Source organism: Antrostomus carolinensis, unplaced genomic scaffold (genome assembly GCF_000700745.2).
Source record: "Antrostomus carolinensis isolate BGI_N321 unplaced genomic scaffold, ASM70074v2 Scaffold49844, whole genome shotgun sequence".
Lineage (NCBI taxonomy): Eukaryota > Metazoa > Chordata > Aves > Caprimulgiformes > Caprimulgidae > Antrostomus > Antrostomus carolinensis.
In genome coordinates, this window is record NW_010313766.1 from 1 (window position 1) to 11408 (window position 11408).

An 11408-nucleotide genomic window follows, 5' to 3' on the forward strand; every position below is an offset into this window, starting at 1 on the left:
CCCAGACCCAGGGGAGGCCGCAGCCGGGCCCCATCTGGCTGAGTTTTCCTGCCCAGCCTCGGAGCAGGAGGGTGCTGAGAGCTCCCACATGGGGACCTGGAGATGGGCAAGGACCTCCTGTGTCTCTGCGGGCTGAGCTGCCTGTGCTCAGGTAGTCCAGCTGCCGGGGAACTTGGTTGTGAGCTCAGTTTTGTTCTCTTGCCTTTGACCCCTCTGTTGACAGGTTGATTCTTCGTTGCTCTTCAGCCTCAGTTAGCTCTGCCTATTGATCCAGTGTCTCCTCATGTGAGAGTCCTTTATTTTACAGTTCTTCCTTTATGATTGACCCCCAGTTCCTCTGTTCTGTTGCTTCCGAGCTGCTGATTGTGCAACACCTTTCTCTGAGTCAGAAACACAACCTGTTCTGCGAATCACGGAGGTGTTGTAACCCCCCCCTGTACTCACTAACTCAAGAGTCAAGTTTCTGAGTCTTCCACAGATATTTTATTCCTGATCAGGGCTTGTGTTCCGTTCGTGCGCAGCAGATCCTGCTCTCTGTTTTGTGGCCTAAGTTTCAGACTTATGTTAAGATCAATCTGGCATTACAGCCCCACAGTTATTCTGTACTGTCTGAGAGACTGTCTCTAGATATTTCATATCTTCATAAGATCAAACATCAGTAGACGTGACGAAGCGCTGGCTATGCCTGCATGCTCTGTAAACACTGCAGATGCTGCTGGTGCCTTCTCAATATCTGAAATGATTTCTGGGTTCTTCTGTCAAAGTTTCTCAAATGCGTCCATATCTTGAGACCTCTGTTGAGAACCTCACTGGATTTGAGACAGACCCTCTCCTGGGAGACGTCTCTTTTCTCATGCGGTGGTAAATCTGTTGGCAGGCTTAATGGAGGCGGCAGGCGGGTGTTTTAGCTGACTTTGGTTGCCTGAGTGTTCTCTCTGTGAACTCTCAAAAAGCCACTTTTTTTTTTTATTTTTTTAAGGTTCCTGCAATTAACTTTTTATGCTGTTTCTTTTTCTGTTTTGTGTGTTTCCTTTGTTCCTTGCCAGCCCCTTTGGGTAGCTAGTGTTCCTGTTCCATGTATGTTCTGAGGCCAGATGTCCTTCAGGATAAAAGCTATTTGTTGTTCCAGATTCTCATTTTCTTTTCCAAAAAGACTAAATTGAGATTGCTGCTGAGCCTTTTCTTGCAGGGAGGAGAAGAGTTTTTTTTGTCAACATCAGTCATAGAGCAATTTAAGAACAAACTTTGACCTTCTCTGATACTGTCAGAATAGAGTAGCTGTAGATCGTAGATGAATGATTATTGAACAGTTCTCTGTAGAGAGACTACAGAAAATCAACTTGTCTTGCCATGTTGCCAGAAAATGCTATTGGGTCTGCTCTGCTCAGATGTCAGAGGGTTGTGCTGGGAGCAGAACTCTGTATCTGCACTTTGCTGTGTTTACACATCATTGTTTTGGGAATGGTGGAGGGATTATCCTCGCTATGAATTGTCTTTGTCTGACCAGGGAGGGGCTGCTGTTAATATTTGTTTGTTATACAGTGTAGGAGCTTTATGTGGAGAATGTAGATCCCTTTCTAGGTGTACGGCCCTCACTGATACTATGCAGAGGACTTACAAATTTCTCTTGTTTAGGTAATTTGACCTTTGATGAGACCAAACTAATGTTAGAGATAAATTAATGATGTGATGGATGCAAAGAAAAAACTCAGATCTGTATTCCTTCTTGGATGAGGGGGAAGAGATGAACTTACCTTTCTGCAGGTCCTAGCTGCTCTGAGGTTCATCACACTGTCACAAAGACTGTTCTGAGAAGGAGCTAGGCTCCAGCAAAGGGAATGTGATTAAATCACTTACAAAATCTCTTTCTCTTCTCTCCTCACAGGCACCAGGAGCGCAGTGCTTAACACAGAAGCCCGCACTGTAGAAGCGGATGTCCTGAGCCGCCGCTGTGTCATGATGCGTCTGGTGGATTTCTCCTATGAGCAGTATCAGAAGGCTCTCCGCCAGTCAGCTGGTGCTGTGGTGATCATCTTGCCTCAGTCTATCTCTTCTGTCCCACAGGATGTTGTAAGGGTAAAAAAAACCAAACCATTCCCTTTCTCTTTTAATGGGAGATATATTTGAGGGGGGGAGAGGCTTGGATTGCTGCAGGACTGAAAGCTACTGTTGTAATGCACAACAAATCGTGTTCTAATTTTAAAACTTACCTTTCTCATTCTGCTTTTGCTGTTAATTTTCCTCTGCCCTCTTGCATGTTTAGTGGATGCTAAGTTTGTGTCTCACTTAACGTTCTCAGCAATTCATGGAGATAGAGCCAGAAATGCTTGCTATGGAAACCATTGTGCCAGTCTACTTTGCAGTGGAAGATGAAGAGCTGCTGTCTATCTATGAACAAACACGGGCTGCTTCTGCATCGCAGGGTTCTGCCTCAGCTGCAGAAGGTGAGTTCTAACGAGTCAGGGAAAGGTTTAGAGGAAGACAGACCTGATCCCACCTCTGGGAACAGTCTGCTGTCTCATATGCACCGTGAACCAGTGTTCTGTGGCCTTCGTGTTTATTCTGTCTTAGTTAAAGCACTTTGAGATTTAATAGAAGAAAAACGCAGTATGAGAGAGAGTATTGCTTGAGTGTGTTTGGAAATACAGTCAGTTGCATGGAGTTGAGTTCTCAGCTTCACACTGTTGCAAGTAAGGTAGAAAGCAAAACTCAGGTTAGAAAGAACATTGAAGGTGTTAAATGACTGCAGTGTGTTGCTGGAAGCTGAAGCTTTTTGTCTGACCACAAGTCAGTTCAGTGCTTCCATGTGTTCCCCTGTAAATAACTTCACTATCTTACTGACCATGATTAACTAGAACTGCTGGAGTGAGAGACAAGTGAGGGGGCTTAAAAGGTTTAAAGCTGGTCTCTCCGAAGCTCAGTTAGGAAAGGAAATAAAGGGATGAAACTTCCTCAGGTGTACTTTTCTCTTTTTCTAGTTCTGCTGCACACTGCAACTGCCAATGGCTTCCAGATGGTTACCAGCGGGGCCCAAAGCAAAGCTATCAATGACTGGCTCATACCCAGTGTGGAGGTGAGTTGTATATGGATTGAAACTGGCAACGTTTTTGGGATGCCTTCTTTTATTGGGACTTTGTCAGACACTTGGACTGATAGGGGAAGTCAGGGGAGTCTCAGCCAGGTCAGTGTCTGACTTCCTCAGAACTGAGGCTGCTGCAGACTCAGTAGGTGCGTAGAAGTCAGGCTGTCTTTGTACAAGAGGTGATGCTGAGTGACACTGATCTCTTTCCTCTGCAGGGAAGGCTGACGGGGCTGGGTGGAGAAGACCTGCCCACTGTTGTGATAGTTGCCCACTATGATTCTTTTGGAGTGGCTCCAGTGAGTATTCTTTCTTCCTGCAGCTCTCTGTTCCTGTCTGTATTCCTTTTTTCCCATGTGGCCTCTGCCCCCATGTTTTTTCTTGGCCTTAAAGATGTGGGGCATGGTGGTGTGCTGTTTTGAAGGCTGTTCTGGTACATGAGAATAAGTGTAAAGTTGTCACCTTGTCTCTGTCCCACTTCATCCTGCAGTGGCTGTCACATGGTGCTGACTCCAACGGCAGTGGTATCGCAGTGCTACTGGAACTAGCCCGGCTGTTTTCCCGGCTCTACACCTACAGACGTACCCATGCTGGGTAAGAACCTGCCCTATTCTTGTTTGAGTGTGTGTAGCTGAGATCAGATAAGAAGGGCTTTTGCTCCAGGCCTGTAGAGTGTTACAAGCAGTCCTTTACTTCCTTTGCTCTGTTTTGTTTCCCTCCGAGTACAGTTGCTGTTAATGGCCAAACTCCTTCCTTTGGTTTCTTTGCTGTAGCTCTGCTCAAGCTTGGGGACAAGTGGAGGGAATGATGTGGGAAGTAGACTCCATCCTCAAACACTGGGAACTCGCCCCTTTTACCTCACCTTGCCATTACCTTGGTGTGTGGCATGTAGGAAGCATCTGTTAATGGACAGTCTGCCTTGAATGTCAAGTGCTAGATTTGTGATTTCACGGTACCTCCAAGGCTGAGCAAAGGAGTTCTGTAGCCATGGAGTGCAATGTGCTCACACTTTTCTGTCTTCTTTGATGGGCAGGTATAACCTGCTGTTTTTTGCATCTGGAGGGGGCAAGTTTAATTATCAAGGAACCAAGCGGTGGCTGGAGGACAATTTGGACCACACTGGTGAGTAAGGGGCTGGCATTCCAGCATGTTCTGTGGCAAGGCCTCTGTTAACACAGTTATATTAAGTGTCTGGTATATCAGCCCTCCTGTGAGAATCTCCTTGTGTGGGCCTTGGTTTTTTGGGATGGAAATCCCAGCATAAAATGTAGCAATAAAGGTTTTGATTTTTCTGTTCCAGATTCCAGCCTGCTGCAGGACAACGTAGCATTTGTTCTCTGCCTTGATACTCTGGGCCGAGGCAACAGCCTTCATCTCCATGTCTCAAAGCCTCCCAAGGAGAGAACCTTGCAGCATGTGTTTCTGAGAGAACTGGAGATGGTAATGGAAAACATTTTTGGTAGATGGGAACGTGGGACTTAACCTCTGGGGAGCTGCAGCTCTCCAGCAGAGGAAGGAAGGAAGGAAGATGTGAAGAAAGGGTGTGCAATTGAAAAATTTCGTGTCATGTTTACGGTCACTTGATTCAAAGTGCAGACAAATCCTCCTGCTGCAGTCCCAAATGAAGCAGACTGTATCTGATGCATTTTTCACTGCAATTCCTTATGACTTGTTGCTTGCAAAAGCAACCCTGTAGTGTCATTAAAACAGCGTTTTAATGGCAGTAACTGCACCTTACAGGTGTAAGTGTATTTACTTTCTGGAACACACAAAAACATGGAGTCTAGGTGGACTAGGCAGTGCAAGGTGGAACTATGCAGTGGGTAGCATTACACCCTGGATGGCTTGTTCTTTCCCTCAGGTTGTTGCCAACCAGTTCCCAGAGGTGAAGTTTTCCATGGTGCACAAGAAGATAAACTTGGCTGAGGACATCCTGGCGTGGGAGCATGAGCGCTTTGCAATCCGACGCTTGCCAGCATTCACCATCTCCCATCTGGAGAGCCACCGGGACAGCCTGCGCAACAGCATCATGGATAGGAGGTGAGAGGTCTGAGGGAAGGCTGCAGTTGAAATTCAGCCTCTAAACACAAACTGGCCTTACGATTGCTTGTGCTGTTTTGATGGTCAGAGGATGGGTGAAGAAACACTGGGACTTGGGATAAGATACTAGATAAGCCTCTAGTTTCAGGCTTATGCTTGATGCATGAAAAAGGGTGGTTCCTAGAGGAACCTGATCACATTGACAAGTCCATAATCCCCTCTTTTGCTTTAGGGCACAAATAGATACTAAGGCACTAACCAGGAATACTAGGATCATTGCTGAAGCTTTGACAAGGGTCATCTACAACCTAACAGACAAGGTAAGAGCTGCCCGTTGTGCCGCACGAACCAGATTTGTCCTGCCCAGCCAAGCTTGCTCTCGCCAATAGGCTGGTTTGCTTGTTTTTTTTCCCTTGCAGGGAGCACCTGCAGATCTGCAGATCTTCACAGATCAGATGGTGAGCACAGTGCATTTTTTGTAACCTATGGGAAGAAGGAATCGAGTCTGGGAGACAGATCTGGTCTCAGCATATGTGTGGTTGACTCCCTTTCTTTGGTGGTAATTTTCTGCAGCAGATCCAGCAGGAGCAACTAGAATCAGTGATGGACTGGTTGAGCAGTCAGCCCAGGGCTGCCCAGCTGATTGATAAAGACAGCACCTTCCTCAACACCTTAGAATACTATATGGGTCGCTACCTGAAGGATGTCAAACAGCATCATGTAAAGGCAGACAAACGGTAAGAAAATAAATGAAAGAGCTAGCCAGGGCATGCAAACTGGCTTCCCCTTCCAATGATTTTTGTCTCTGAGCTGCAGCTTTTCTGGCTTCTGGGCATGTAGCTGGAAGTGATTGCTCTTTTCTGCTCTCCTGTCAGTTTTGGTTCATGCTCTCTGTTCTTCCAGAGAAAGCTCTTTGTCATTCCTCACAGCACTGTAAGAAGCCCCAGGAGCTCCCTCTGTCTGAAGAGCTTGTTTTGGTTTCACCCTTTCCCACTCAAAGAGCTGCTTCTCTTTGAATGCAGGAAAAGACTTCAAGTCTCCTATAAAGCTTTCTTTAATTGCATAAAGGCACCTTCCGTCCTGTCTGACCTGCTTGGGCTGAAGCTGTTTAATGAACCCAGTGAGGTGTCTTGCATGTGCCTCTTCTGAGACAGGTGAACAGCATGTGTTCTGAATTGTATCCTTAGGCTTCTGATTGTAGGAGAAGAAAGACTTGACATCTAAAATTGGTTCAAAACTGGTATTCAAGTTGGTCATGCTTACCCATATCTGGTTGGGTGAACTCCTTGGGAACAGAGATACTTACTGCAATGTCATGAAATGTAATACAACCTGAAGAATTTCTGCTTTTCACAGGGACCCTGAGTTTGTTTTCTATGACCAGCTGAAGCAGGTGATGAACGCATACAGGTATGGAATTCCCTTGGGCATGTTAGGCTATTGCCTCACTCTGTAGCAGTCCCTGCTGTAGCAATTTCATGTGTTCTTTCTTTATTGCAGGGTCAAGCCAGCAATCTTTGACCTGCTTCTGGCTGTCTGCATTGCAGCCTACCTTGGTGTTGCCTATGTTGCAGTGCAGGTAAGAGAAGAGAAGCAGGAGACAGATGTATTATTTTCCTCATAAATCATGCTAGCTACAGTGACTGGTGCCTACAGTAACTGTAAATCTTAAACAAGTGTTTGCATCTTCACAATGGAGGTGATACAGGCCTGCACAAACACTTCTGTAAGCCATCACTTTCTGTACAACTTCAAGTAGCTAGCCTCATTCTAATAATTCCTCCTAATTCACCAAGTTCCACTCTGTCTTCAGGATGAGAGTGCTAGTGGGTGATGCAAACAAGGTACTGCATTTGCACATTGCTATTGTTTTAAGCCTTCTAGTAAGTTTTCTCTCTGTGTAGAACGTGTTGAATTTATTACAATTTATAAAGACTCGTGGTTACTTATTTTCCTTCTGTTTCCAGCACTTTGGTCTCCTTTACAAGATGATCCAGAGATTATCCCTTAAAACTAAGCAGCAGTGAAGCAGTGAGTCATCACCCGCGTAGCAGCTCTGAGCCATCGGTGAGCCCATCAGGAACCTTCTGCCTTCCATTGAATCCTGCTGTTTCTCTTCCTCTGTCTCCTCTTTGCTACTCTATAGAGGGGAGAAAGGCAGAAAGAAAATGAAATTCTAACTCTCATGCACCTTTTAAGTGCTTTTCTTCACCTTCTTCCCCTGACTCGCACCATGTCTGTTTTCTTTTCCTTTTGCTGAGGGAGAGGCTCAGAGACTTCAGTAGTTCGTGCAGGTTGTTTAAACACTGAACGACTGTTTCTGAGCAGCTTCTATGAGTGTAAAACCAAGTCCAGCACCTTCGTGGACACATGTGCCATACAAGCCAACTTGGAAACTGAAACTACAGCGTAGAGTGACGTCTTCTCTCTGCCCAGCAAATGAGGACTCGGAGCTGTTGTTTAAAAGACAAAACAAAAGTGCACATGCAAATTAAAGAGAACACTATCAGCATGTTTCCTTACGGCACCTCTTCCTCGAGTTCACTCCCTGGCTTTAGGAAGGCCTGCCCATCAAGCTGTGTCTGCAGCAAGCATCTTCTTGCATTCTGTTTAGACTGTGCAATAACTTGTCCCCTTTAGGAGGTGCACTGGAAACCATCCTGACTGTTATTGACACCACAAGGAAGGATTGTTAAAACGGGTTCCTTGCGTTAAGGTTCTTTCCAGGACAGCTTCTCTCCTGTCTCTATTGGAGGATGCGTTTTGCTGCATATTTTGTTTCTCTTAAAGTTTAGGGTCCTTTTAACAATTCACAGCTGCCACCGCTCTGTGCTAAACTCTTGCTTGTTTTTTAAGGGGTGTTCTACAGTCCCAGCTGCTGCAGGATCATGTTCTGTTCTGTTCCATGTATTTAAACGAGATGGTTGATTTATACCAAGAGCAGCCCGGCTTCTGCTTAGCTCTGGTCTGTAATCCCTTCAATCTGCATTCCTCAGTTTTCACTTCCAGATGGGTTCTGGATTTGGGGGTGTTTTCCCATGTTCACCTGCATCTCAGGGTCTTATTTCACATTTTTCAGCTGTTATTTTTGGAAACACTGTTCCTGGCCTGCACGTATGAGCAAGTTCCCAAAGTGCTTGTTGCGGTCCTTTCGTGTGCTGCCCCCAGTGTGTATGAAGGGAGGCAGGTCACTTAGCCATTAAAAAGCAAAACAAAACAAAAAATGAAGTTTTATGAATGTCATTTTAAACATGGCTGTTTCTGGAACTGAACCTAGGAGTGTTTTTTGGAATGCACGCTCTCTCTTACTTTTATCATTGAGCAAGCCTTATTTTTAGTTTGCTGATGCTTCTGGATGGAGAGAGCGATGTAGTTGCTCACAGTAGTTGCCAGTGCTGTGCAGAGATCGGGAGGGCCAGGTAACCAGTTGCTCAAACATTGTCATCATCTTAAGTTTTTCCTGAATTCCACCATCCAAGGTAAGCAGGATACTTGTCACCATTTTCTGGTGAGAGATGAACGCCCTTTCTTGGCAGTGTTGCGCTTTGTTTACCCTCAAGTTCTTCTGGAAAATATATCAACATACTGACTACAAGTCCTAGCATCTTTCACAGAGGAAAATTCAAGCTGTACATCCTTGTCTGTGCCACAGCTGCTGTGTGCACACTTGTTAGAAAAGGGGTTGTTGTGGCCAGTCAGTCTCCTTGTCCTTTGGGTGGGGACCAAAGCACTGATTTCCATCCATCTTCCTTTGTTTGCTGTAGTCTCCGTGGAGTACCCTAACCCATGATATGTGCTTTTTGCTACTTTAAATGTCTTTTCCAGGAGAGCATGCTGATGTCAATGGCTCACTGTAGTCTCAGCAGGTGGCATGGTACCAAGCACTCCTGAAATATCAGCCCTACAGGCAAATTTGCCTTTTCCTAATCTTTTGAGTGCTTATTTAAAATATATCTCTCTGCATGCATGAAGTGTTTGTGACACTCCTCTGCCATTTATAATAACTTCAGAAATTGCTGGAGTGGCTGGAAGATGAACCTTCGTTGTTTTCCTCTGGCTTTTATGCTCTGCCCTTAGAGACTAGATGTGTTGTGCTGTGGGAAGGTGTGTGCTCTGGGCTGTGTAGGTTCAGAACATGTACAGGAGCTATCTGAAGAACTTATCTGTAGGTTCTCGATATCTGGAAGTAGTTTTAGAGGCCTCCAGCTTCATCATACATTTCTAGTGTGTTAGATGTGGAGAGGGGGTGTTCCCTCCAATGCTGGGCTTAATGAGTCTCCATTATTTCACTGAGAAAAATAGAAAAAACAAATTATTAGCAATCCTGCTCCAGCTTGACTTGATGCATATAAAATTTGCAAGTAGTGGGGAAAGGGAGAACAGAACTGGCCTGGAGCATCTTCCTTGCAGTGGAGACTGTCAACCTTCAGTCTTCTAGATGAGAAGCTCAAAAGTTTGGAGTCAAAAACTTCCACCAAGGCAACCTAGTGTGGTTGCAGCTCTGTCCCTGCCAAGGTTCTGGCATTAAAGCAAACACTCAGATTCCTTGTGGTCTTGGCAATAAACCACTGACACTCCTGATGCAGTGCCAGAAGGCAGTGGCAGCTGTCTAAAAGAAGGGTGGATAGAGGTAAATGAGTAGAGTTCATAAACCCAAAGGGCAGTTGGGATAGTCCATCCCTCTCTCCCACTCGAGGGTAATTTGTCCTATAATCTGATTGGAGGCATTTTGTCAATCTTTAGCTGGCTGCCATAGAACGTTGTTTTTACTACAGATAAGGGTTCATGCTTTTGATCAAAGTACATGTGCACTGAAACATACTCAAAGCTGAGACAGTCAGATTCCAGTTTTCTCATAGCTGGAACAGAGTGCCCAACCTGGGAGCTAACTTTGTTCCCACATTGCTGTTTCTTCTGTGAAGTTTGCTGAAAGAGAAGCTTGTACATAGACCCTGCTATTCTGCTAGGCTTCGAAAAAAAAACCCCCAAGAGCAATGGTGCTGATGCATACTGCAGCGTAGCTGATCGCTTCTGTCACCGACACGACACGCAAAGGCAGACATCCAACAGCTGTTCTGATAAAATAAAAGCCCAGAAGAGGTCTGTGTAGCTGATTCTTGTTGCTCCTATTTTTACCTTTCCTTTTGATCAGGAGTTGGCCCGGCTTGGAAGGAAGAAGCATGAAAGCAGATGCCCACATATACACGAGTGGCTAGCGCTTCTAGCCATAAAACAATTTTATTTTTTTTGCTGTGTCTGACTTTACCTGTTGTCCTGGTGCTGTTAAAGTCTGCAGGTCACAAAAATCTGGTTCTTACAACAGGATTTAAGCACTGAAGCTGTTAATTCCTTCTGTCTGCTCCCACCCACAAGCACTAATGGGGATTGTATACGAGTAGTTCGGACTGTTGTAGTTGATCTCCCAACTAAGAGAGGCTGGGGCAGTGTTAAGGAATAAGTACTGCTGTGCAGTATGAACTCCACCCTTGTACTCAGCGATAAGGGGAAGGACAAAGACGGAACTAAGTACCCCACTACCTGTGGCTGAGGGAGTCAACACAATCTGTTTATAGACATTTAAAACCACAGATACCCAAAATGGTTGTGGGGCTTGGTTCTGGTGGGTTTTGTTTGTTGCGCTTTGATGCTGTTCACAGCACAAGCCAAAATACCGAGCTGCTCCTGCACCTCCTGGCCAAGCTGGGTTTTAGATTCAAGAGCCATTCAGTCTTGAGTTACTGATCTGAAACGATGGGGTGCTACTTATGTCTCAGTAAACTGGGCCTCTGGGTACTCAAGTGCAGGTTCCTGCTTGCTCACTTTGGTCTGTTTAGTTTCCATTTGTAGTTATTGGATGGCAGCTTCAAGATTATAATCTGGAATATTTGCAACTCAGGAAAGAGTTAATTTATCTAGCAATGTTAACTCAATTATTTATCTCTTGTGTGTCCTAAAGAACAAATGTATATTGAGGTGAATATTTAAAAGCTAATAGGAAATTCAGTGCAGTTGATTTACTTTTTTATTTCTGACTATAATTGTAATAATATTTAAGTATTTTCACATTTTTTCATTTCCTTATTTGTTTGTTCCTTTTTCCCTTGGAAAAATAAACCAAGTGAGTAGGTTTGATGAACAGCGTTGTTGGAGAACTATTTGCTGCTGAAAGCTCAGAAAACTGAAATCACCTTCTGTTTGAAGGAACAAACCCACCGCAAAAAGGGGGAAAATTCAGGTGTGCGGGAGCTCCCACCCTCCCTCCCCGTCCAAAGTAAACCGGGCCGGCTCC

General features: G+C 45.1%; 1 protein-coding gene across 1 annotated transcript; it reads left to right on the top strand.

Moving 5' to 3' along the window:
- Window positions 1–1885: 1885 nt before the first annotated feature.
- On the top strand, window positions 1886–8343 carry NCLN (nicalin; the record flags this gene model as incomplete). The annotated part of the gene is made up of 14 exons (XM_029084842.1): window positions 1886–2076; window positions 2300–2444; window positions 2979–3073; window positions 3298–3378; window positions 3570–3673; window positions 4113–4201; window positions 4380–4519; window positions 4941–5119; window positions 5352–5439; window positions 5539–5577; window positions 5693–5856; window positions 6476–6529; window positions 6620–6698; window positions 7087–8343. Coding segments are annotated over 14 exons (1508 nt in total), but the record flags the coding sequence as incomplete, so codon positions are not given.
- Window positions 8344–11408: the final 3065 nt, after the last annotated feature.